Source organism: Staurois parvus, unplaced genomic scaffold (genome assembly GCF_062004578.1).
Source record: "Staurois parvus isolate SC_StPar_1 unplaced genomic scaffold, SC_StPar_1.0 ptg000608l, whole genome shotgun sequence".
Taxonomy (NCBI): Eukaryota; Metazoa; Chordata; class Amphibia; order Anura; family Ranidae; genus Staurois; species Staurois parvus.
Window position 1 is genome coordinate 2311874 of NW_028318404.1, and position 23847 is coordinate 2335720.

Here is a 23847-nt window from a genome sequence, read left to right on the forward strand (position 1 = left end):
CTGCTATGGGTGCCCCTACCAAGACAATGATTCTTTGTTTTGGGTGCCCATGCCAAGACATTGGGATGGTGTTATAGGTAGTGATATCTTGGAAGAGACAACCATTGCACCATGAGATGATGTTATAGGTGCTCCTTCTAAAACTGCACCTGTTGATGATTTCAATGATAATTCGTCCATTTCACTTGGAAATGAAGTTTAACATTTATGATATGTAGGGCCACTCTAAACCTATTCAGCTTTCATGAAATCATTACCTTAAAGTACGGTTCACTCTGTTTCCTGAGGTCCTGTACACTGAGCTTTGAACGGGCAAAACCCACAATATAAGTATCTTCTGGCAGTAGTCCATCATTATACAACCACCTGTAATACAGTAACAGAGCAGAATATCTGATCCCTGCCCATCCACCATAGCGTAGTACTTAGTATTGCAGCCTTGTACAGTAAGTAATATTCCAATAAGATGCAATCTAGTTTAAAGGCAAAAAAATGTGCATTAACCTGCAGCAGTCAATAAGCCATGGTTATGACTACTTTAAAATGATGAGATCTGATTGGTTGTTATGGATTACTGAAATTTACACATCATTATTGCTTTGGACTAGTAAATTAATCTTTATAGGCCTTTATTAGGGTATACAATTTTGCAATTAAATACCTGTTCTTTTTAAATTTAGGCCAAAATGTATTATATATAGTAATTATATATTATGTATAAGTATTGTATTAGCCTATACCCATGTTCCACATATGTTACAGTTACACTTCTATTGTAGCGTGGCCTGCCCCCAGCCCCCCTCCCCGGCCTTTACTCACATGTCCCTTCTCAAAATCTCCTGTGCAAGGCCCATGCATAAGCTGTACAATCTCTATGTAATTTGAATCTGTGGTGGTCAAATGGTACAGTGGGAGAAGTAAAGCGAGGAGAGTAGAAGCCCTGCTAATTGGGGTGCAGTTAAAGTGGAAGTAAACTCTCCCGTCTACCAGCAAATAACCCTCAAACCATCTCACCCATATTACTGATATAGCCCACACTGGCCTTGCTCCTCCTTAAGTCCGTACCATTTTGAATATGTCCCAGTGCCTTCTTCCTACATCCACACTTCAACCCACAACAAATGTCATCTAAAAATCCTGTGCATATATGAAAGAATGGAGCTAAGCCTTGTTGGAACAAACTGTTCATCACTCAAGAGTGAGCGCTGATGTCCAGCCTGATGTCATCCCAGCAAAGTTCGGTGAAAATGCGGACATGGCAAGGATGCACAAAACACGGGAAGCGTTATGTCAGCTGCCAAAATAATAAAGAAATATCTACATAGGAGAGCTTTAGATATGCATACAAGTATTGATATCTTGTGTGTATACTGAATGTTTATTTGGGGACAGTTTAGAAAGTTTATTTCCACTTTAAAGTGAACCTGTGGCTTTACCCTGCAGCCAGAAGCCAGAGGCAACTCAGAAGGCCAGTGGGGAGAAGATGCTGGATGGATAGAACTGTATGTTTACTGTCAAAGTTCTCATTATGTAAATAAAAATGACAAGAAAAGATGAAATAGACGGACTGCTTTATAAACAGAAAAATACTAAAATCTGAAAAAATGTTGCTCCCCTTACCACAAGGTTGGATAGATCTTCTTCTTGGCTAAATCACCCTGTAGAACACAAAAGAAAGATGCTATTATATTCTATGATGTCTATTTCTTTTCCTGTATAAAATAATTATAATGAATAAAACAGCCATATAAAGAATAATATTGCAAATTAATGTTTCGTATTCTCCAGAGCAAGCTGATGCAACCTCTTCCTTTCCACATGTTTTCCAGGCTATACCCATCTATTATTGTAAGAAACCATGGTTAACATAGCTCTGTAGCTCAAGCTGAAATTTTCACAAACAAATGAAGTCTGTGCATTGACTCCTCCCACTCACTCCTTCCTGAAGGCTTAGTCTGAGGTTTCAGTAAGGGCTCATTTATGCAGTAAATACAGTTTTGGGGGGGTGGGGTTGGGAGTAAAACCCTGTGGTTGAGTGATGTTTTTACCACTTCTAAACGGCTCCCCATTTAGCTGGAAAGGCAGTGGCCGTGGGTGTACATATGCTGTGGCAATAATTGTAACCCTGTGATGCTCAGTGGGCACTATCTCCCACCAAACACAACTCATTGATCGCAGTTGGCCACAATAGTCTGGGATTTAGGGCTTAAAACAGGCTCTAAGGGGGCTATACAACGCCTCCTCACCACCTGTTCAATACTCTTTGAATGCAGATTGCTCTTCAGAGAGCAAAGCAAGTGTAAACGAGGCCTAAGAGACAGTCTGCCTGAAAGGAGCAAACTATTGCTGTGCCCACTTTAGCTAGCCATGGGGCTCTGGGAATTCATTATTATACATTACAGTACATGTTAATCCAAAAATGTTTCTTTTCCTTTAGATATAAAGGGGAAGGATTAGAACCCGTGTTTTTAGTGCTACCCCCTCACAAACAGAAATGAAGAAAAATCTGCTACAAGAACACTGACAGAAAAAAATCTAAGATGTCTGGCTATGAGAAGCTGGATTTTTCATTGGTATTATCTCAATACTGAAATACAGGAGTTTTAATAAAGGTAAAATGATAGAAAGAAAACAATATATAGAAAGTATTAGGAAAGTGTTTGTACCAAGACTGTTTGCTCTGTTGTTCTGGATACTTGTAACTGAAAAATGTGACGGGGCTAGCAGCTAAATTAGATCTAAATCCCCAAATGGATGACAATTTAGTTTGTTAAAGCAATGTATTTTGTAACCAATTGCCTTTTTTCCCTTAGAAAATACTTTTTTCACTTTTTCGGCTTTCTGATGGTGGCAACGGTGGAAGAGGCTTGTGTAATGACACAACCGCTATGTCTCTAATGGAAGTGCATGTGAGCGGGTGACAATGCAAGAGGACAATTGGGACACAGAGACAGAGCATTGTCTCCCTATACCAGGATGTCACTGAATAAGGAAATTCATGGCAGGATCAATTATTATTTTAATGAAAGCTGCGATTATAAATAAAGTGAAAATTACATCAACAGGTTTAAAGATATACTGTATGCGATTTAGTAGATTTTGGGGTTTGCATCTTCTTTATGGTACCCTCCGTCCCATCTCAGCAGGAGATACTAGACTGATCCCCTGCTAAATTGGATCAGAATGGAAACAGATATATTATATGTGACATCCATGCCCTTTTCGGATCTTTCCTTCATCTAATGATGGAATCCATAAGGGTGGCTGGATGTAAGCAGACATGCATCCACGTATATCCACTCACATCCAGCCAAGTCAATAAAAGCCGGATCTGGGTGCAAACATATTGCATTTGGTCAGACAAACTGATGTGGGTGGTATAAAGGCGGACCCACCCACCCATGCGAATACATTGTAGTCCACTTTTGTGAAATTACAGGTCACAAAAACAGACTGCCATAAGGCTAGAATAGCAGAGGCCTAATGGTAAAGGGGGCCTACTAGTAAAAAGCATTGACATAGGAGGTGTTAGCAGCTGCGACCACATCTGTGCCCCTTTTGTAGAGGGCGCACCCCTTTTTACTGCCTTGACATCATACACTTATTGGTAGATTGGATGGTGTCATGTGGTCTGTAACAAAACCCAGGTAAGAGCGTTGGAAAGTATCACTGCCTATAGCCACCATCATTGGTATAGACGCCGGCAGCAATCATTGTATTCTGACAGTGGGGAAACCTCCTGCTGTCAAAATACAATGGCACAGCGGGAGGGATTCCCCCATCAACAATGACTGTCTTGATTGGGGAATTGATCTATTTTCTTTCCTTCAATCATAGGTTGCATAATGTATGTCCAGCCTAAGGGTACAGGTATTAGGTATAATACTTTTCGTATTTCTGTCTCCAGCAGCTCCCTTCATCTCTAAAGCACTTTGGGCCCCGACTGCAACCTCGCTTCATGTACAACGAGGGTTAAAAGCCTTGCACTGTACGCATGATGCCGGGGACCATCCACAGCAGCAGGGAGCGCTGGAGACAATGATAGGGCAATAACACATTTTATCCCACCCCTAGAGAAAGGGCACAATTAACCCTTGTAGGGGGGGGGGGGCACTGCAAAGACAGAGTTTGCCCAATTTCCAGAGTTTAGCTTTAACTTATATGGGGAAGGAAAGCAACTCAGAAGTTTATGCCTGTATATACAAGCCCTGAGGCTACTGACAAGACCTAAGGATTCTAGGTTCTGAAGACATGATCAATCCTTGTGTTCATAGAAACATATGGACACAAAAGACAGGGGATTTGTTTTAACCACTTGTCTACCGAAGTACGTTGATAAAAAGCATGCTAGACAAATGGTTAACTCAAGCTCACAGCTGAGCCAGCAAAGGGCTTTTCCATAAAAGTGATTGGGATGCACGGGGTGCTCCCCACCTAGCCTGGGGAACCTGCAGTGTATTATGTCACTTCCAGGGTCACAACTGTCATTCCTCAGCCAAAGATACAACTATTCCAGCATAATCTGTGCTGGAATAAAGGTATTGGAAGGCAGGGGAGACAGTGGAGGTCTAATAAAACCCCAATGACTATATAAAGAGTATCTGTCACCTGCCCATGCTATCACATATGGGACTTGTTAGCTCCCTTGTGATAGCAATAAAGCTTAAAGAAAAAAAAAATTAAATTAAAAAAAGCACCCCCCACCTAAAAAGTGCAGCGTAGAGTGAGCACGTATATAAACATCAATTGCGCCACAAATGTCAAATATTGTTGCAAACATCAGAGTGAGAGCAATAATTCTAGGGTCATAGTTCATGGTTAACTCTAAAGTCATGACCTATAAATGCTTTTAAAGCATTGCCAATGGAGAATTTTGGGTACCATTGCAATTCCTTGCGCTTGCTCAATTTTAAATTTTGACGTGTTTGGTATCTATTTACTCTACGCAACTCCATCTTTTCTATGTTCACAAACATTGGGTATAAATTAAAAATATATAGGATGAAACCAGCCTATATTACCCCGCTCAAGAAATGGTGAAAATATTGGTATACAAAAATAAAATAAAAATTATTAAACTAGTGATTAAATATTTAAACCAAGCTGCAGTTTTAAATAACAAAAGAAAAAAATCTATAAAACAATGACTAAAACAAGTACACATAAACAGCGCTATGTCAAAACACAATGTCCAATTGATATAAAAGGATAAAGGAAAGAAAAAAAAACTTCCACCAAAAACAAAAAATGTATAAAATAAATTTATAATGTGAAAAGCTTAATTCATTCCAGTGTTAAGTGTCTCTTTAAGGTAAAGTGATCCACCATCCATGTGATCCTGCAGTGATTAACACCTCATTGTATTCAACACTCACCAGAAGCTGGTGAGTAACCAGCAGTGGAAAATTAGTAGGAATTCAATCAATCTCCTTAATAATGAATGGTTGTGAAATCTCGAACTTCATAATCAGCCAGCAGCCCAAAAGAACCTCCAATCAATCGATTGTTAGTATCTCATACTCCGATCTCCTCCTCATTCAGATTGGGTAATATCAATTCCATATGTGGGCAAATAAAACAGCCACATAGCGTGATACCGTAAAAACAATCATTTATTGCCATAGAAAACCCCCCTTAAGAAAAGCACTCACATTGAGCAACATGGTAATGCACATTGTATATATACTTCCAATAAAATGGCCACCAACCACAGCAACTAGTGACAGTCTCACCACACACTGGTAACTAAGATCTTGAAACAACGATCACGTGCTCTCACCTTGTGGTCCCGTTGTGTGTGTTGACATCACGGATGGTAACGCCCTGACACGTTTCGTCATATCACACTTCCTCTGAGGGTGACACCCTCAGAGGAAGTAGGAAATGGTGAAAATATTGGTATACAAAAATAAAAATTATTAAACCAGTAATTAAATATTTAACCGTTTCAATACCGGGCAATTTTACACCTTCCTGCCCAGGCCATTTTTCAGGTTTCAGCGCTCTCACACTTTGAATGACAATTGCGCGGTCATACAACACTGTACCCAAACTAAAATTTTATCATTTTCTTCACACAACTAGAGCTTTCTTTTGGTGGTATTTAATCACCGCTGGGGTTTTTATTTTTTGCTAAATTAACAAAAAAAGACCAAAAATGTTTTAAAAAAACCCACATTTTTCTTTGTTTCTGTTATAAAAGTTTACAAATAAATAATTGTTCTTCATAAATTTAGGCCGAGATGTATTCTGCTACATGTCTTTGGTGAAAATAACCCAAATTAGGTTGTATTTTTTAGTTTGTAGGAAAGTTATAGAGTTCACAAACTATGGTATAGATCTGAATATTGATCAATCCTGAAGTACTGACAGCCAATCTAATTTCTTGAGGTCCAAGAATGTCAGAATAGTACAGATATCCCCAAATGACCCCTTTTTGCAGAGTAGACAGTCCGACGTACTTCATAAGAGGCATGGCGAGTTTTTTGAAGTTGTATTTTTTTGTCATAATTTTTCGGAAAATGAAAAAAATGTAAAAAATTATTTTCACTGTTTTTTTTTTTTACATACTGTCACCAGTGCAGTACAGCGTCATCATATAACTGGCATGGCGGTGATCAGGGACACTGACTGGTGACAGTATGAAAAAAAAATATATATATATATATTTTTTTTTATTATATTTAATTTTTTATTACATTTTTTTTAAGATTTTTTTTTCATATTTCACTATGACCAAAGTAGTACAATGTTACCATAGTAACATTGTACTACTTTGGGGAAGTGATCAGTATTTTTTTTTTTTTTTTTTTACACAATTTGCTTATAGCAAAGAATTACTTTGCTATAAGCAATCATTTACCTGAGTGAAATCGATTCATTCAGCTTTTTTTTTTTTTTGTGCTTAGCTGTGATTTGGTCACAGCTAATCACATGACATGTGCATGCGATTAGCTGTGACCATTCACAGCTAGGCACTAGTATACAATGGATGGCATCATGAATGAAGCCATCCATTGTATACAACTGTCATGTGACCTGCTGTGATTGGTCACAGCAGGTCACATGGTACCAGCAACGGGAGCCGGTACTTGGATCTGTCATCGGCCGTGTCCGAGGTGCACAGCCGGTGACAGATCGCACTGCTGCGCCGCTCTGCATTAGCGCAAACGGCACATGTGCGGGAGCACGCCAAATGGCGTGCACCCGGAGTGCAGAGACACTTCTGAAGCCACCAAACGGCCATTGGCCGGGCGGCTAATGGTTAAACCATGAATATATATAGGGTGCAGCGCTCAAGCAATAGACAATACATCAAAGATATAAATAAAACATGAATAGTATAAAATACATAAAGTGACTTGTGATAAGGTGCCAAGATATAAAGTGACTTCAGTGATATCATGTATTCCGTCACTGTAGGAGTGACTCGTGGTGAACAATGATGATGGAATAGATAGTCCAAATGTGAGTATAGAAGATCGGAATATCTCCAGCAATAGGTGCTCCGTTCAAACCAGATGGTGAGGTGACTGGTATATATAAGGCTGTGCACTCACCAGATGCACAGTTAATCTGCGCATGTAGAAACAATGCTCTTGTAGAGCACGCTCCAGGCTCCCGTATTAATCTGGTCTGGTAAGGTGTTCCCCTCACTGCTCTCCTCTCTCCTCCCGGCTCTCAGCTCAATTTCTTCCGGCCAGATTAACTGTGCATCTGGTGAGTGCACAGCCTTATCATATATACCGGTCACCTCACCATCTGGTTTGAACGGAGCACCTATTGCTGGAGATATTCCGATCTCCTATACTCATATTTGGACTATCTATTCCATCATCATTGTTCACCACGAGTCACTCCTACAGTGACGGAATACATGATATCACTGAAGTCACTTTATATGTTGGCACCTTGTCACAAGTCACTTTATGTATTTTATACTATTCATGTTTTATTTATATCTTTGATATATTGTCTATTGCTTGAGCGCTGCACCCTATATATATTCATGTTTTGAAAGGTTGTTTGGTATCCTTTGGTGCATTGGCTGCTCTTCTGATTTACAGCGCTTGCTTTTACTTTCTTTTTAAATATTTAAACCAAGCTGCCATTTTAACTAACAAAAAAATCTATAAACAGTGACTAAAACAAGTACACAAACAGCACTATGTCAAAACACAATGTCCAATTGATATAAAAGGATAAAGGAAAGAAAAAAAACTTCCACCAAAGTGACACCCTCAGAGGAAGTCTGATATGACGAAACGCATCAGCGTGACCATCCGTGATGTTAGCACACACGCTGGGACCACGTGGTGAGAGCACGTGATCGTTGTTTCAAGATCTTAGTTACCAGTGTGTGGTGAGACTGTCACTAGTTGCTGTGGTCAGCGGCCATTTTATTGGAAGTATATATACAATCTGCATTACCATGTTACTCAATGTGAGTGCTTTTCTTAAGGGAGGTTTTCTATGGCAATAAATTATTGTTTTTACGGTATCACGCTATGTGGCTGTTTTATTTTGCCCACATATGGAATTGATATTTTTCAATCTGAATGAGGAGATTGGAGTATGAGATACTAATAATCAATTGATTGGAGGTTCTTTTGGGCTGCTGGCTGATTATGAAGTTCAAGATTTCACAACCATTCATTATTAAGGAGATTGATTGAATTCCTACTAATTTTCCACTACTGGTTACTCACCAGCTTCTGGTGAGTGTTGAATGGGGTGTTAATCACTGCAGGATCACATGGATGGTGGATCACTTTATCTTAAAGAGACACTTACCACTGGAATGAATTGAACTTTTCACATTATAATTTTATTTTATAAATTTTTTTGGTGGAAGTTTTTTTTCTTTCCTTTATCCTTTTAGATCAACTGGACATTGTGTTTTGACATAGCGCTGTTTATGTGTACTTTTTCTAGTCACGGTTTATAAAAATTGGGTATAATAATGTGTTTGTTTACACTAAAATTAATTTTAGTGTATTTTTTCCAGAAAATATGCATTTAATAAACTGTGCAAATATCATGCAAATTAAAAAATATCAACTACCACCACTTTATTCTCCAGGGCCTCCGCTTTCAGAAAATATTTACTTTATAGTCATTTCTAGCAAAATTTGCAGATTTTAACGTGAACGTGTGCAAAACATTGCCCCGGTAGACGAGTGGTTAATGCCAGCTGATTTGCAAAGCCCTTCTGGTTTAATACAGAAAATATGGGGATAATCATCATCAGGTGATAGGAAGTGATCAGTGGAGTGTACACAGAAATATATGCATGAATGAACCTTCTCTGTATAGTGGGTAGGGAGTGGCAGGACACTGGGGAATGGAGGTGTAAAAAACCTCAGGCAAAGGGAATATCAGAACAATCTGCTGAGTAACTCTGACACAGCCCAGTAGATCTAGGAGTCTGAAAAACAAAGACCGTGATAATGATTGCACTACAACAATCAGCTGAGAGGGTTCACATAGAGTGCGGACAGGCATGAAGGCTGCATACGAGAGCTATGATGTCAAGCTCAGTTCACACTAGTCCGATTCCAAAGTTCTGCTATTTTCAGTGCAACTTTGGAGTCCGACTTTGAAGTGACTTTGAGGACTTTTACACTGTCTGGCACTGAAGCGGTGTCAAAGTCGGATCAAAGTAGTGCAGGAACCTTTACTGAAGTTGCAGCAACTTCAGTAGTGTCAATTGGAAACGTCTCTTATAGAGATACATGGCATTTCACGTCTTGCGACTTTGGGTCTCACAAGTTGCAAAGTTACATAGTTAGTCTGGCTGAAAAAAGACAAAAGTCCATCCAGTTCAACCACTAAAAAAAAAAAAAAAAAAAAAAAAAAAAAAGTAGTAATCGTATACCCACAGTTGATCCAGAGGAAGGAAAAAAGAAAACAAAACAAAACAGCAAACCATGATCCAATTTGCTCCTGCAGGGAAAAAAATTCCTTCCTGATCCCCTGCGAGGCAACCGGATATTCCCTGGATAAACTTTACCTATAAATGTTAGTATCCAGTTATATTCTGTGTATCTAGGAAAGAATCCAGGCCTTTTTAAACCAATCCACTGAGCTGACCAGAACCAACTCTTGAGGGAGTCTATTCCACATTTTCACAGCTCTTACTGTGAAGAAACCTTTCCAGGTTTGATTTCTTTTCCTCCAGATTTCTTTTCCTCCAGACGTAAAGAGTGCCCCCTTGTCCTCTGTGATGACCTCGGGGTGAATAACTCTACACTGAGTTCACTGTATGAACCACTGATGTATTTATACATGTTGATCATATCCCCCCTTAATCTCCTCTTCTCAAGAGAGTATTAAGTTGTATCCCAAGTTGCAGGAGTGTGAACTTCTTAAAGGGCACCTGCACCCAGACTATGCACACAAAAGTATTTACATGGTCTTACTGCAGACCTTGCACCTCTGTGATGAGTTTCACTTATTCAAGGTGCTCCCTAACCCCAAGATGCTAGATGAAAGCATAAAAAAAAAAAAATAGTTTGGGTAGACTGTATAATATTTTCATCTTTCCAGACTTTTTTCTGCAGCACCTAGGTAAGGGTGATGTTGTCCTTCTAGCCAGATCCAAAATCTCACAAGATGTTCCTGCACTGCAAAGTCTCATGAGATTTGACCCCGCATGGTTAGAAACTTGGTACCATTCAAGATTGAAAAAATGATCATGAGTTAGTCAGAGTTCCCAGCAATCTTGTCTGAAGGACATCACTTGCTGTACTACAGACGTTGGAGGTAGGCGAGTATATTATCCAATCCCTCCTCCAGGATCTTCCTCTCTAGCTGCATGCATTGTGAAGCAATTCATTCTCAGGCCAAGGTCATCTATCCATGTCAGCTTTTGTCCATTGTTTAGTGCCTCATTTATCTTGTAGTGTTGTAGGGTTCTAACACTTGCCTATTCCAGGCTACAATTTTTTTTGCTTAAGGGTTCTTTTTTTTTTTTTTTTTTTTTTTTTATCACCACAGTCATACACATGCACATATAATTTGGCTACTAACTACTTAACCTACCTATAGATTTTTGGTACTGGCAAGAATCTGATAAATGGATAAAGTCCTCTAAAAAACATGCAGGCTCCATACTGAAAACAGACTTCCCCTAGTTGGAATCAAAGCCACTACCAAACTGCTGGTAGGGAAGAACGTCATGCACTAAGCCATATACTGTATATGTAGTACATATTGTGGGCTGTGTATGTGATGTTTTTAAGCTGGCCATAGATGGCTCACAAGTGGCCCAATTTCAATCCATCTATGGGTAGGCCGGTTGTACTGAAGTTGATCGATCAATTGACTTCAGTACAAACAGCCTGACAGGTTTTTGTATGAGATCACTGCTGGCGGCTACACCAGCCAGCAGTGATCATAGTATTCTGCCAACATAGAGTGCAGGGAGCCTTCCCCACCAGCAGAACACAATAGCACTGTGGGAGGGATTCCCCTAGAAACGCTGACTGTGTCGATGGGGGAATCAAGCAATTATATTTTCTTCAAACCGTGGTTGAAGTAAAGAAAATTGCATAAAGTTTGGCCTGCCTTACAGCATTCAGCAGGATATTGTGTAGAAACTACTCTGTCATTTAGAGGTTTCACAGCAAACCAACAGGGTTGCCAAATGGTAATTAAGCAAGGGATTTTCTTCCTGTATTGTGTGCACACAAAATGACACAATTCAGCAGTTCTATGTGACAATGCTGTGGCCCCGCACTGTGGGACCTCACTTCCCTGCAGAAGCCATCAAACCTTACATAGTCCCTTCTACATGTTTAGGCAAGGACAGCCATTTCTGGATAAAATCCATTTTTTTATTTTTTAGCACAGCATCTAGGATGAGAAGTCTAAAACTGAAATAAAAAAGGAAGCTGTTGCCCATAATGGTCAGATTTAATCAGTGAATTTTTCACCACTATTAGAACATGAAAGCCAGTATTGGACTGGTTACTGCTGCACTCATCGTGTTTTGAATCCAGTTTTAGAAGAACAATACAGACCATCAGAACTCCCCCCTTTGTGGTTGGCCAAGTGTGATTGTAATTGGTGTACTTCTGCACCTGGCCCTTGGGTGTGCATGGCCTTCTATGAAAATAGTCTGTTTCCTGATAGAACCCAAAGGATAATGTCAAGGGAATAAATTCCTCTGTCCCCAAAGCCTCACCTTTCTGTGGGTAGTTCCTCTCTCCGCACCCAGTGTCACAATTTGAAAATAGTATGGCTGTGCAGGGCTCCGCCCACGCGGCTGCGTCATTCACTCGCAGTTTTGACGCAATTACCGGCAGCCATTGCGGCAGACGGCTTTTTGTTCTCAATGAACTGTGAGGGCTCTTGTAGTTCATTGATCTTCCTGCTCTAAAGTAACGGCCTGCCGATACGAGGTACAGGCAGACAGCTATCCTGAGAGTCTGCAGGAGCCTGATGTTGCACCCACAATCTACTAATCGCGGGTGCAATACTCTGCAGGCTCCTTAGAGAAAAATAAATGCATATATTTTATTAACCTGCAAAAAATGTGCATTTATAATTTTTTTCAAATGTGAACTTCCCCCTTAATATAATACATTACCTATAGGGGGTCTCATCCTACAAGTTAAACAGCTTTGCTGTCCATGTCCATTACTGTTATTATTTAATTCATTCTACAATATACACCCATGTGAACGAGGACAAAGTATTACACCTTATCCCTGCACCTCCAGGCTAGACAAATATTAAACACTTGCAGTGCAGGCAGGCAGGTCCCACTGCAAAGGTAGAGTCTGCCTAATTCCTGGAGTTCAGCTTTAAGCCCACGTACCATCCAACACAGGGTTAGGGGTCCCAAGCCAAGGGGAAGGTATTAGAGGCTGAGGGGGTTGCCTGAAGGGGCAATACTGAATTATCTATGATGGAATATGGATATAAAAAAAGAACGGAATGTTTGCAACAACATGTATGGTTGATTAAAGTAAACACAGCTTAATCTTATTTACTAAAAACTCGGTAAACATTCACATTGCAAAGTAAACAGTCTCTATTCCTTAAGAAAATCATTCCCTACTGAAAACAATAACTCATCCCGTAATCAAAGTCTTCTATCAGACCTTTAAAGCATGCTGCAATCTGCACGTGCTCTGCTGTCTCTTTAGATAACCCACAATGCTTTGGAAATCCTCTGCTGTATCTTAAAAGTTTATTTGTAAACCAAATATTGAATTTATAATATGAGGTGGTATCAAAAAGTTTGAGACTAGCTCTGTTTACAAGAAAGTACTTTATCTACGTTTACACACAAATCACCTCCAAAATAGTCCCCTTGCACAGCAATGCAGCGCTCCCAGTGTTCCTGCCACTTCTGGAACGTGTCCTGGAAGTCTTCTTTTCGAAGCGTGTTAAGCATCTTCTGATATTCGCGCTGGATCTCCACACTGTTGTCAAAATGGCGACCTTTGGGCTGGATCTCCATCTTTGGGAAGAGGGCAAAGTCTGCAGGAGCCAAATGTGGCGATTAGGGTGGGTGCGGAAGTGAGATCATTGCAGCCCAGGAATGAAACTGGCAGCAACGCGGCACATGTTCAGATCACATGTGAGAATTGCCTGGACTGTTCTGTATGACACACCGACAATGGCAGCAATGTTGTGGATTGTTCTCAGACGATCGTCATGCACAAGTTGCCGAATGGCTTTGACAGTTTCAGGGGATGTGCTCATTGAAGGTCTTTCTGATCGCTCGTCGTCTCCAGTGATGTTCTTCCGCTCTTGAAGAGCGCTTGCCACTCGAAACACCTGGGATGATTCATTGCAGCATTGCCGTAAACTTGCCGAATCATGTCAAATGTCTCCGTGGCAGATTTGCCCAGTTTCGTGCAGAATTTCACATCTGCTCTATGTTCTTACTGTCCATGATGATATAGCAGACTATGTAATGCACATGGTCAGAATAGCACCAGTTGCACAGCTCCCGATGCACACAGGACGATGTCTTTTGGCACACTGACTTGTGAAGGTCGGTGCTCCCTGTGATGGTGCATGCAGCCTTGTGCTGCCATCTGTTGGCATGTTACGAAACAGTTTGATACCACCTCATATACTAACAACAATTTAAAAAAAAAAAAAAAAAAAAAAAAAAAACGTAAAAACTTTAAAGCCTAATACTGGGAAAGTTTTTCTTGAGACATTTGCATGTCAAAACAAACCTGCTCTGATGATGGGTGCACTTTGTGTAGGTGGTGCCGCGCTCGCGATGGTAAACACGCTTACTTTTATTCATCCTGGAGAGTACTGTAAGAGCACCAATCTTGCAGCACTGAAAGTTAAAGTTCCAAAGATAGTACAGAGAGGATGGTAGTTTGCTTGGACTACACCTCATCCGCACCTAACTTCTCTTGTATTTCTTTCACAGAATACAAGGCTTCTGTGAAAGGAGAAGAGGGGCAGATAAACATCACAATCTCCCCTCATCCAATCACAGAACTCGCCTTTTATTCTGTGAAAAAAATATAAAATATTTTACTACTGTACTATCACTGGAGCTATAAGTTGCAGCACCAGAAGTTAACACTTACGGTACCGTCCAGGATGAAAGTAAAGTTTAGGGATTTAGTGTTGCAGCAGAGCAAAAAAAAAAAAAAAAGGATGACTTACCGAAGCACCAATTACAATGAAGATGTGGGTCTGTGTCTGTTGGAAATCCTCCTCACTGTACAGCTCTTCCCTCATTATACCGCACACCTCCGACCTGCTCAGGTGCACATGCTCCTGGGCTGCGCTCATCTTGGGCTCTGTAGGGGAAGAGGAGAGGCGATGAGCATTCCAGTAGAGTGGGAAATGTCACCAAATATACAATCATGAACACGCATACACAAAGAAAGACGGTGATGGAAGAGAATGGGAGTTCTAGGGAACAGGTGCTAAATGGCATCCTTATTCTCCAAAAATAAGTCATACATCCGCTACTTTTGTCCCTGTAAATTGTTTCTTAATGTTTTTTTTTGCCTCCTTGCAACATACTCTGTGAGCTCCCAGAGCTCTCCATTTCCCTCTCACTTCCATTTGTTTGGAACAAGCACTGCATGTTAGTTCTGGCCAAGTGCACTGCTTTATGCACACTACAAATCCCACAGTCCAGGAGAGAGTGCCTATGGTCCTACATACAGTGGAACCATGGAGAACAAATGCAGTTAGATTGTAAGTGCCAAGGAGCACCTAACCCCCTTGTATTGAACTGTATTGTTGCTGTATTGTCTTCCGTTATATTGTAAAGCGCTGAGCAAACTGTTGGCGCTATATAAATCCTGTATAATAATAATAATAATAAGAGTCCTACTCTTCCTACAGGAGGTCGGATCACAGACAAAAAAAAAAAAAAAAACGAAACTGGAAGAGGTTGAGAGCAATAGCAGGAACTTTAAGAATACATAGTTAGGTTGTAAAGAGACCATCTGTGTCACCCATACTCGAGTACTTTTTCTTTTATGTCACTTTATTTGAAAACTTACAGCCAATAACAAAGCATCCTGGAACGATCACAAACATTGGTGATAACCACCGAGCCCAGGTTCACACCAATGTGGTGTGGGAAACGCTGTGAATCCTGTGCGTTTCCCGCACTGCATTGTAATCGCATCACGTTCATGCAATCTGGTGTGGGTGTCAATAAATTAATGACACCCCGAAACAGATTGCAAAATGCGATTGCCAGTGAACATCCATGCAATGCAATTCAGGTGCAGATTAAAAAAAAAAAAAAAAGTCCTGCATCTTTTTGGTGCGCATGCGATCCGAGCTATACAAAGTGTATGGCCCAAATCGCACTACACAGACATTTGCATGTAATGTGCACAGGAATGCGGTGCAATTCCTGTGCAAATTACTTGCAGTGTCCTGCAGTGCATAGTGTGAACCCGCTGTCAATTGTACAGATACTCCACATTCCTCCCAGAGATACTACCTTTACATTACATGCATTATACTCTCCAAGTGGACTGTAACATTTCTAATTACAATGTATAGACATCACGTGTTCACCGATCACAGGAGCAGGAATGGGGTGTCTGTAAAGTCCATCTGCTCACCTGAAATAGTGGACAACTGAGCTTGGCTTATGAGCACACTAAGGGGTTAATTTACTAAAGGCAAATAGTCTGTGCACTGCAATGAAGGGACGCTCTGCTGATTTCTATCATCCAATCATGTGCAAGCAAAAAAAATGCTGGTTTTTATTTGCCTTGCATGTGATTCGGTATTCTTTACAAAACAAAGTTTCGCCTCATTTACTAAGCTCTGGATCAGCTGCATTTGTAGTGCACAGTAGATTTGCCTTTAGTAAATCAATCCCTAAGTGGCTAAACTTATCAGATAGCAAAGGCCATGTGATACAATCAGTCAGAACTATTCTTTTGGTGTTCGGAGTGCAAAATGTTGAAACCTGATTGGTTCCTGTGGGTTGCAGTGCCTGGTATGGAACACAAAGCAGACTGGTGTCTTTGGGCCACGTGGCCCCCATACTCCTATTTTATATGCAGCTGTAGTCAGCAGTCACACCGCTGCAATTTCAAATCGCATGATTTGTGTACAATTTCTAAAGACTTTATTGCTACTTACTATAGTTACATCGTTAGTCTGGCTAAAAAAAGACAAAAGTCCATCCAGTTCAGCCAGAAAAAAAAGTTATAATCCTATACCCACAGTTGATCCAGAGGAAGGAAAAAAACCCAGCAAAGCATGATCCAATTTGCTCCTACAGGGAAAAAAATTCCTTCCTGATCCCCCGAGAGGCAATCGGATATTCCCTGGATCAACTTGTGCAGATTTTCAACGATTTCTTGTAATCTGCAGTGCGATTTCCATTATATTCTATGTATGTGAAAATCGCAACAAAACCGCAGAAAAAGTAATGTAAGAAATCGCACTGCAGCAAATCACACACATTAAGACACTGACATTCACATTCATTAGGTGTGATTTCAATTCACAAATCGCACTGGTATGACTGGGCACTTAACCAGGTCAAGTCTTATTTGTTAAATTGTCCACACAAATTTCAATGTAACTGTACAATATTGATTATCTCTCTCAACCATCATTGCTCAGGTTTATTCCTTATGCTTCTAGCCTTAGTAAATAAATAGGAAGGTATATTTTATGTAGGTGGCATTCACACCTAAGAGATTTTCTGCTTGAAAACACTCAACAAGCCAAATCCCATTCATTTCAATGGCCCCCGTTCACACATGAGTGTTCTGTTGCCTGAAGCAAAACGCTCAAAAAAGTACATGAGGTTCTTTTTAGCAGATTAGGAGCATTTTTTGGCCCCATAGACTTCAATAGGAATGCCTGAAAATGTGTGACTTGAGCATTTTACATTTTGTTGTGCGTTTTTCTGCTTAAACAGCAGCTCTCCAACTCTAATTTCTTCCCCCTAGTCACTAGTGCTTTTGATTGGCTAAACAAAAGCACTTGAAGCTGTAAAATACTTGTAATACACTTCTAAAAATGCTCAAAAACTCTCAAATGAAACGCCAGTAAATCTCTCTGCTCAGGTGTGAATGCAGCCTTACTTTTTTTAAACCTTTTTTTTTTTATACATTTCTGCAGTCGTTTCCTAGTTTCTGGTCTCCAAAATTATGTCATCCATCCCAGAAGTCTTTACGGGCATTTTTTTCCTTTCATCTGGAGGAGGAGCTTTCTCAGCTAAGTACACCCTCGTGCCTGAGCTAAGGGCAGATGGATTCCAAGAAGTAAATGCTACATGAATCATCTGCCCTTACTCAAGAAGACCAAGGTCAGCAATGCTAGGGGGTGTTTTTCAACGTGTTTTCTCAGCAACATAAATCACGGAGACATGGATGGATGGGGGAGTTTACTTTGAATATTAAAAAGCGTTTTCAGTTTGTGGAGCTCAGATACAGTTTAGTTCCACTTTAATTCTGCCGAAACCATATGATCTGTAAAAACCAAGAAGAATGCATTGAGACCAACATTTTTACTTTTATTTATTAATTTAATATTATTAGGTTTTGTTTTTTTTTAAATAAACCGCCAGTCCTGGCTGCAATGCTCGCCTCCTCTCTGGCGCGGTCTCCCATGGACATTCCTTAACACCATTGGTTGTCAAAAATACTGGGCATTTTGACCTTAATGCTTTGAATACATTAAAGGTAAACAGTGTAGCCTTCATCACTACTAAATTCCGCAGTGGTTGGCTTTTCAGAGGCATCGGACAGGTGGAGAGGAGATATGTTACCGCCTGATTGCCTGTTTTAACCCCGCAAATGGCACACTGCCACGAGCAATGCATGCAGTTGCAGGGAGGAGCGGACACGGCTCCGTTCACCTGAATAGGACACATTTGGCAGAAGTACTGCGACAGAAGATATCATTCTGGCCACAGCCGCAAAGCATCACAATCGCACCATTTGTACACCTCCACGTGGCTGCCCTTTGCGGGGGGCGGTTGGAGAAGCAGAATAAACAATTGCTCCTTCAGCATGCAACATATACAGTGAATGTAAAGCTGGCCATAGATGGGAAGAAAACTGATAAAAAAATAATAATCTGAAACACTTGGTTTGTTCAATTTTCCAAATATTAGTGGGCTCATTTCAAATCTCGAAACACAAAGATTTATGACAAAAACTGAACCGACATGTTGGAAGTTTGTGGTGCCAATGAATGATTTGAGTAAGTATTGGAGTAGTTTGGGAACAACACAAAAACTACTGTGCATGGGAATGTGAAATCGATCGACAAAAAAAAAAAAAAATACATTTTATATTGTAAACGAACAACAATATGCTCTAAAGTGGAGGCAAAAAAATTTGTATCAATGATGGTGTAATCACAAGATCATTCGACAGATCATTATCAAATGCAAATTTTCAAATGATTTTCTACCCATGTAAGGCTTTGGGCCCCATTCACAATTATCACCTGCATTCTCGTAGCACATGAAAACGTGCTATATTCTGTCAGGCACGCTGCAGTACCATTCATTCTTAATGACACTCTCAATGCACCAGCCAACGCATATGTGCTAAATTGCACCACAACACATGGTAATCTATTGGCATGTGTTGTAATGTGATGTAAACACACACAAAAAAAAAAGAAAAAAGAAGGACCTGTGCTTCTTCTTTGAATGATTGTCACATGTAGGGCAGTCTATTGAGATCAATGGACCACGCTGGGGCGGACTGACCATTTGGAAACTCGGGCACTGCCCGAGGGCCCGGGGTCAGTAGGGGGCGCCATGAGATGCCCCTGGTACCTTTTTCATAGGCTTTTTTGAGTTTGGGCAAGCACACAGGGGCCCCATGATCTCCTATTCCTGGGGGCCCCATGAGTTGTCAGTCCGCCCCTGGGACCACCCTAAACACAATACATGTGCAAAGGTGTGAATGGGAGGCTTAAATCCATAAAGGATATGGCCCCTTACACACAGGCGTTCCGTATGTCTGTTTTTCATCTGTCCGTTTACAGATGAAAAACAGACACCCATGTATTTCTATGGACTAATGGATGTAAATGGATGATCATCTGTTTACATCTGTTAACTGCTTCCCAACCGCCCTATAGCAGACATACTGCTACAGGGCGGCACAGGTGCGCAAAATCACGATTCTGCACTTCCAGATAGGGGGAGTGCAAGAGGCGCGAGCGCGTCCTACCTGCCATTCGTGGCAGCGGCTGTCAATCACTGGGTCCCGGCCGGTGATTACTCGCCAGGTGCTCAGTGATTGCTGAGGATCTTCGAAGGGGAGGAGAACTGTATGTAAAACAATACAGTTCTTCACCCTGTCAGCTCGTGCACACTGCTTTGGATGACTGTGCACAGCACAGCCATCCAAAGCAGTGTGATTACAGTGACGCACACACACAGAGCTTACCGTGAAACACCACACAGTTATCCCTTTGATCACCCCTCATGTTAACCCCTTCCTGCCCAGTGGCATTAGTACAGTGTCAGTGCTTTTTATTTTTAGCACTGATCACTGTATTGGTGTCACTAGCGATGTCACTGACACCAAGTCAGTTCTCCCCAGTGTCAGAATGCCCGCCGCAGTTTTGCTATAAGTCGCTGATCATCACCATTACTAGTAAAATTCCAGAATCTATACAGCCATTTGTAAACGCTATAAGTTTTACATAAACCAATTTATTTACATGTCTTGGGATTTTTTTTTTCCAGCAAAGACGTAGTAGAAAACATTTTGGCCTAAATTTGAAAAAATTAGATTTTTTTTAATTTTTTTTTCCTGGACATGTTTAATAGCAAAAAGCTAAAATACCGTATTCTCAAAATTCTCTTCTTTTTTTTTTATAGTGCAAAAAAGTAAAAAAAAAAACAAAAAAAAAAACCACACAGGCGATCAAATACCGCATAAAGAAAGCTCAATTCATGGGAAAAAAAGGACGTAAATTTAATTTGGGTGCAGCGTTGCATGACCGCGCAATTGTCAGTTAAAGTAACAGCGCTGTAATGCAAAAAATGGCTTGGTCAATGACCTGGGGGGGTAAATCTTCTGGAGGGCACGTGGTTAATATCCGCATCTGTTAACATCTGTTTTTTTTGAATGGAAGAAAACCCTATTTTTCTTCCATAAAAAAGCCCAGAACATATGAAAAACGGATGTAAACAGACATATGGTCCGTTTTTATGTTGGTAAAGGATGTAAAAAAAACGGATGTGAACTGATGGACAATTGACGTAAGCTGATGAAAAAGTGATGTGAACTTATCAGTTTTTTTCTTGGAAAAAACATGACTGAACTGATGAAAAAAAATGATATACCCGTGTGAAAGGACCCCATCAGTAGATGGGTGCACATTAAAGAGAATCCACTCCCAATCCAGTCTGTACAGCAAAAAATGACCTTCACCTCTGTTCACAAAGAAAATCTCCATAGCCTGGATGACCCAGTGTTTATGTCTCTATATCCTTCATGTGCAACAAATGTAAGATGGGTTCTGCCAGTAATCTCCATTACAGAACCTGCCCTTAGTACATGCTGGAGACCACTAGAAATGCAGAGCACCAGAGCGGATACTGTGCTGGCTACAGGAGGTCTGCATTGTGAAGATGATCGTTGCACTGTTCTTTTCTCAGGGGTGGTCTTAACTTCTTAAATTACATTTGTTTATTCCTAAATCCAGAGTTACTGAGAGATAAAAGTCTAGGGATGAGCCCATGCATGTTCACATCCTAGTCTGAACCCACTTGAACTATCCCACCAGGAAGCTGTCAATGCACAAACCTAATCCTGACCCGCCAAGGCTTTCCTCACCTGCAGATGAATGCATACAAATCTTGTAAACATTTTGCTGGCAGTCAACTCAATAGGCCACAGCTACACAGGAGATTTTTAGTAGCTAAATTGAGTAAGTCAGTGGTCTCCAAACTGCACCCCGGGGCCAGATGAGGCCCTTTGGGGCACTATTTCATCCCCTGGTACCAACAATCGGGCATAATTCCCCCCATTTACACCAATGAAGGGAGCACAATGCCTTCCAATGACACCAGCGATGCGGCACAATTCCTACCAATGATGGGGTCCAATGACATCAATGATAGGGCACAATTCCTCCCAATGACACCAATGATGGGGTCCAATTACATAAATGGTGGGGCACAATTCCTCCCAATGACACCAAACAATAGGGCATTATTTTTTCCCACTGATGTCAGGACCTTTACTCCATATGGCCACAGTCCAGCCCTCCTAAAGTCTGAAGGAAAATAAACTGGCCCTTTGTTTAGAAAGTTTGGAAACCCCTGGTGTAAGTCAGTGTTTCTCAACCAGGGATCCGTGGAACCCTAGGGTTCCTCTTGAGATTGCTAGGGGTTCCTTGAGCAATGGTGTATTGATCTCCCACCTTCACTGATCACCAGTTCAAGGGGGTAATTTTCCACTACTTCTAAACTGACCACTAATGTTAGAGTGGGCACTAAGAACTCCATAATTACACCTAATTCTAGATTTAAAACTTTCCTTGACGTATTAATCATGCTAATGTATCATGAGCTGTAGGCATAATTCTTTTTCAGCAGGGGTTCCCCAATAACCTGAAATTTAATGGGTTCCTCGGGGGGTGGGAAGGTTGAGAAAGGCTGGTGTAAGTGATTACTCACCAGGGGAAGCTAAACTGCTTCTCCTGCTAAACAGGAGGATCCCAATGAGTGAGCTTCACAAGTAGCATGTTGTAATAGTCAGTTGTTAATGATTAGAGCACGGTGAGATCATGTCAGATTGAGCGCTATGCTGTGCTACATTACTTGTGTTCCTTACTCCATTCAAAGCCATTTGTTCCTTCTATTTAGCCATTCATTGATAGGAATTGTAATGGCTACTAAAAATGTATGCAGCTCTGGCCTAATGAGATGACTGCCTACAAGTGGCTGAATCTCTGAGTAGCAAGGCAATAAAATTGGACTCTAATGGCCAACACGGACAACTACAGCATTCTAAATTTAAAAAAAAAAAAAATCATTCCCCAGCTTGGGTAAAGGCTGCCATAGACTGCTCGAAGTTCAGCCAATGACTGCTGAATCAGCTAAAATATAAGCTGGCAAAACCTAGCTTGACAGAAGTCGATTTTTCAATCAACACTTGTAGAAGGAACCAGCTGCAAAATAGTTGGCCAAGCAGTGACTGCATATAATCAGTATTCTACCAGCCACTGGTGCCCGCCTGTCAGGACACAATAGCTAACAGATGTCTCCTATTGAATAGATTTATCCATATCTATATGTATATGGCCAGCTTAAGAGTTAAAGAAGAAAAAAAAAAAAACAACAGCAATCACGTAAACGGAGCTCCACCCAAAAAGGGAAGTTCTATTTTAAGTACCAGTCCCCGCTCCCTGTGAGGAATTGGCATCTTTGGGGAGCGGGTACCCAATTTTGACAGGTACCCACTCCCGCTGTACGATCGCATAGGAGATCGGAACCAGAAGTTGCCCTACCCTCCCTCCTCGTAGTCTCCTGGGACACGCGACAGGTCCCAGAAGACTACAGGACCATATACAGGGCGCAGCGCTACTTGCGCATGCGCAGTGGGCACCCGGTTCTGAAGCTGCAAGCTGTCACAGCCGGGTGCCCACACTTAAGATGCCAGGAGCGAGAACTGCCACTGATACCAACTGCAGTGAGGACACCGCTGGACCTCAGGACAGAGCATTTGAGAGTGCAGGAACCACATGGTCATTTTGATTCCTTGCAAGCACCTTTTTCTGGGGGATACGTGGGAAAGCAGATCATTCAAACGAATGGGCTACTGCGAGCAAACAAGCGGTGCATACATAGGGTAAGCCTGGATTAACACTTGAGTGATTTTGGAATTTTTTTTCACGGTTTTAGGCTTGAGTATTTTTGTATTAGCCAATGGAAAGCTAGGTAAGCTACTTTCACACTTCTCTGTTGCAAAAATGCATATGCATCTTTGCCATTTTTCTGGTGTGTTTTGCAGCTGTGAAAAAGGACATGTGACCCATACCATGTTTTTGATGCGTTTCCATTCATTTTAATGGAGAGATGCATATTTGGTGTATTTTTTTTTTTACTTTAAAACTGTAGTTTTTTTAAACGCAAAAGACCCAAAACTGACCAGTGTGAAGAGTTCCATTGGATTTAATAGTCTAAAACTGCTCAGTGTAAAAGCAGCCCAACTAAGAAGAGAAGATGGTTGATAAGAGGAGAATTAATTTTAGGCGCTCTCATTGGAGTCTGTTGGAGCCAAGAACGGGCAATCATGCCCCATAGAAGATCCTGTAGTTCTTCTGAGCATTGAGTGAGCACTCATTGCTCAGATGTGAACACACACTATAGAGTAACATGGAAATTTG

At 41.0% G+C, this 23847-nt stretch overlaps 1 protein-coding gene across 2 annotated transcripts in view; it reads right to left on the minus strand.

The window, feature by feature from the left end:
- Window positions 1-23847, minus strand: part of G6PD (glucose-6-phosphate dehydrogenase) — a 67348-nt gene that overhangs the window by 21378 nt on the left and 22123 nt on the right. For both annotated transcript variants that reach the window (XM_089692952.1, XM_089692953.1), the window contains exons 2-4: window positions 14650-14786; window positions 1621-1658; window positions 258-366 (exon numbers count right to left, since the gene is read on the minus strand). In XM_089692952.1, coding sequence (XP_089549078.1) covers window positions 258-366; window positions 1621-1658; window positions 14650-14786 — 284 coding nt within the window. The remainder of the gene's footprint in view (window positions 1-257; window positions 367-1620; window positions 1659-14649; window positions 14787-23847) is intronic.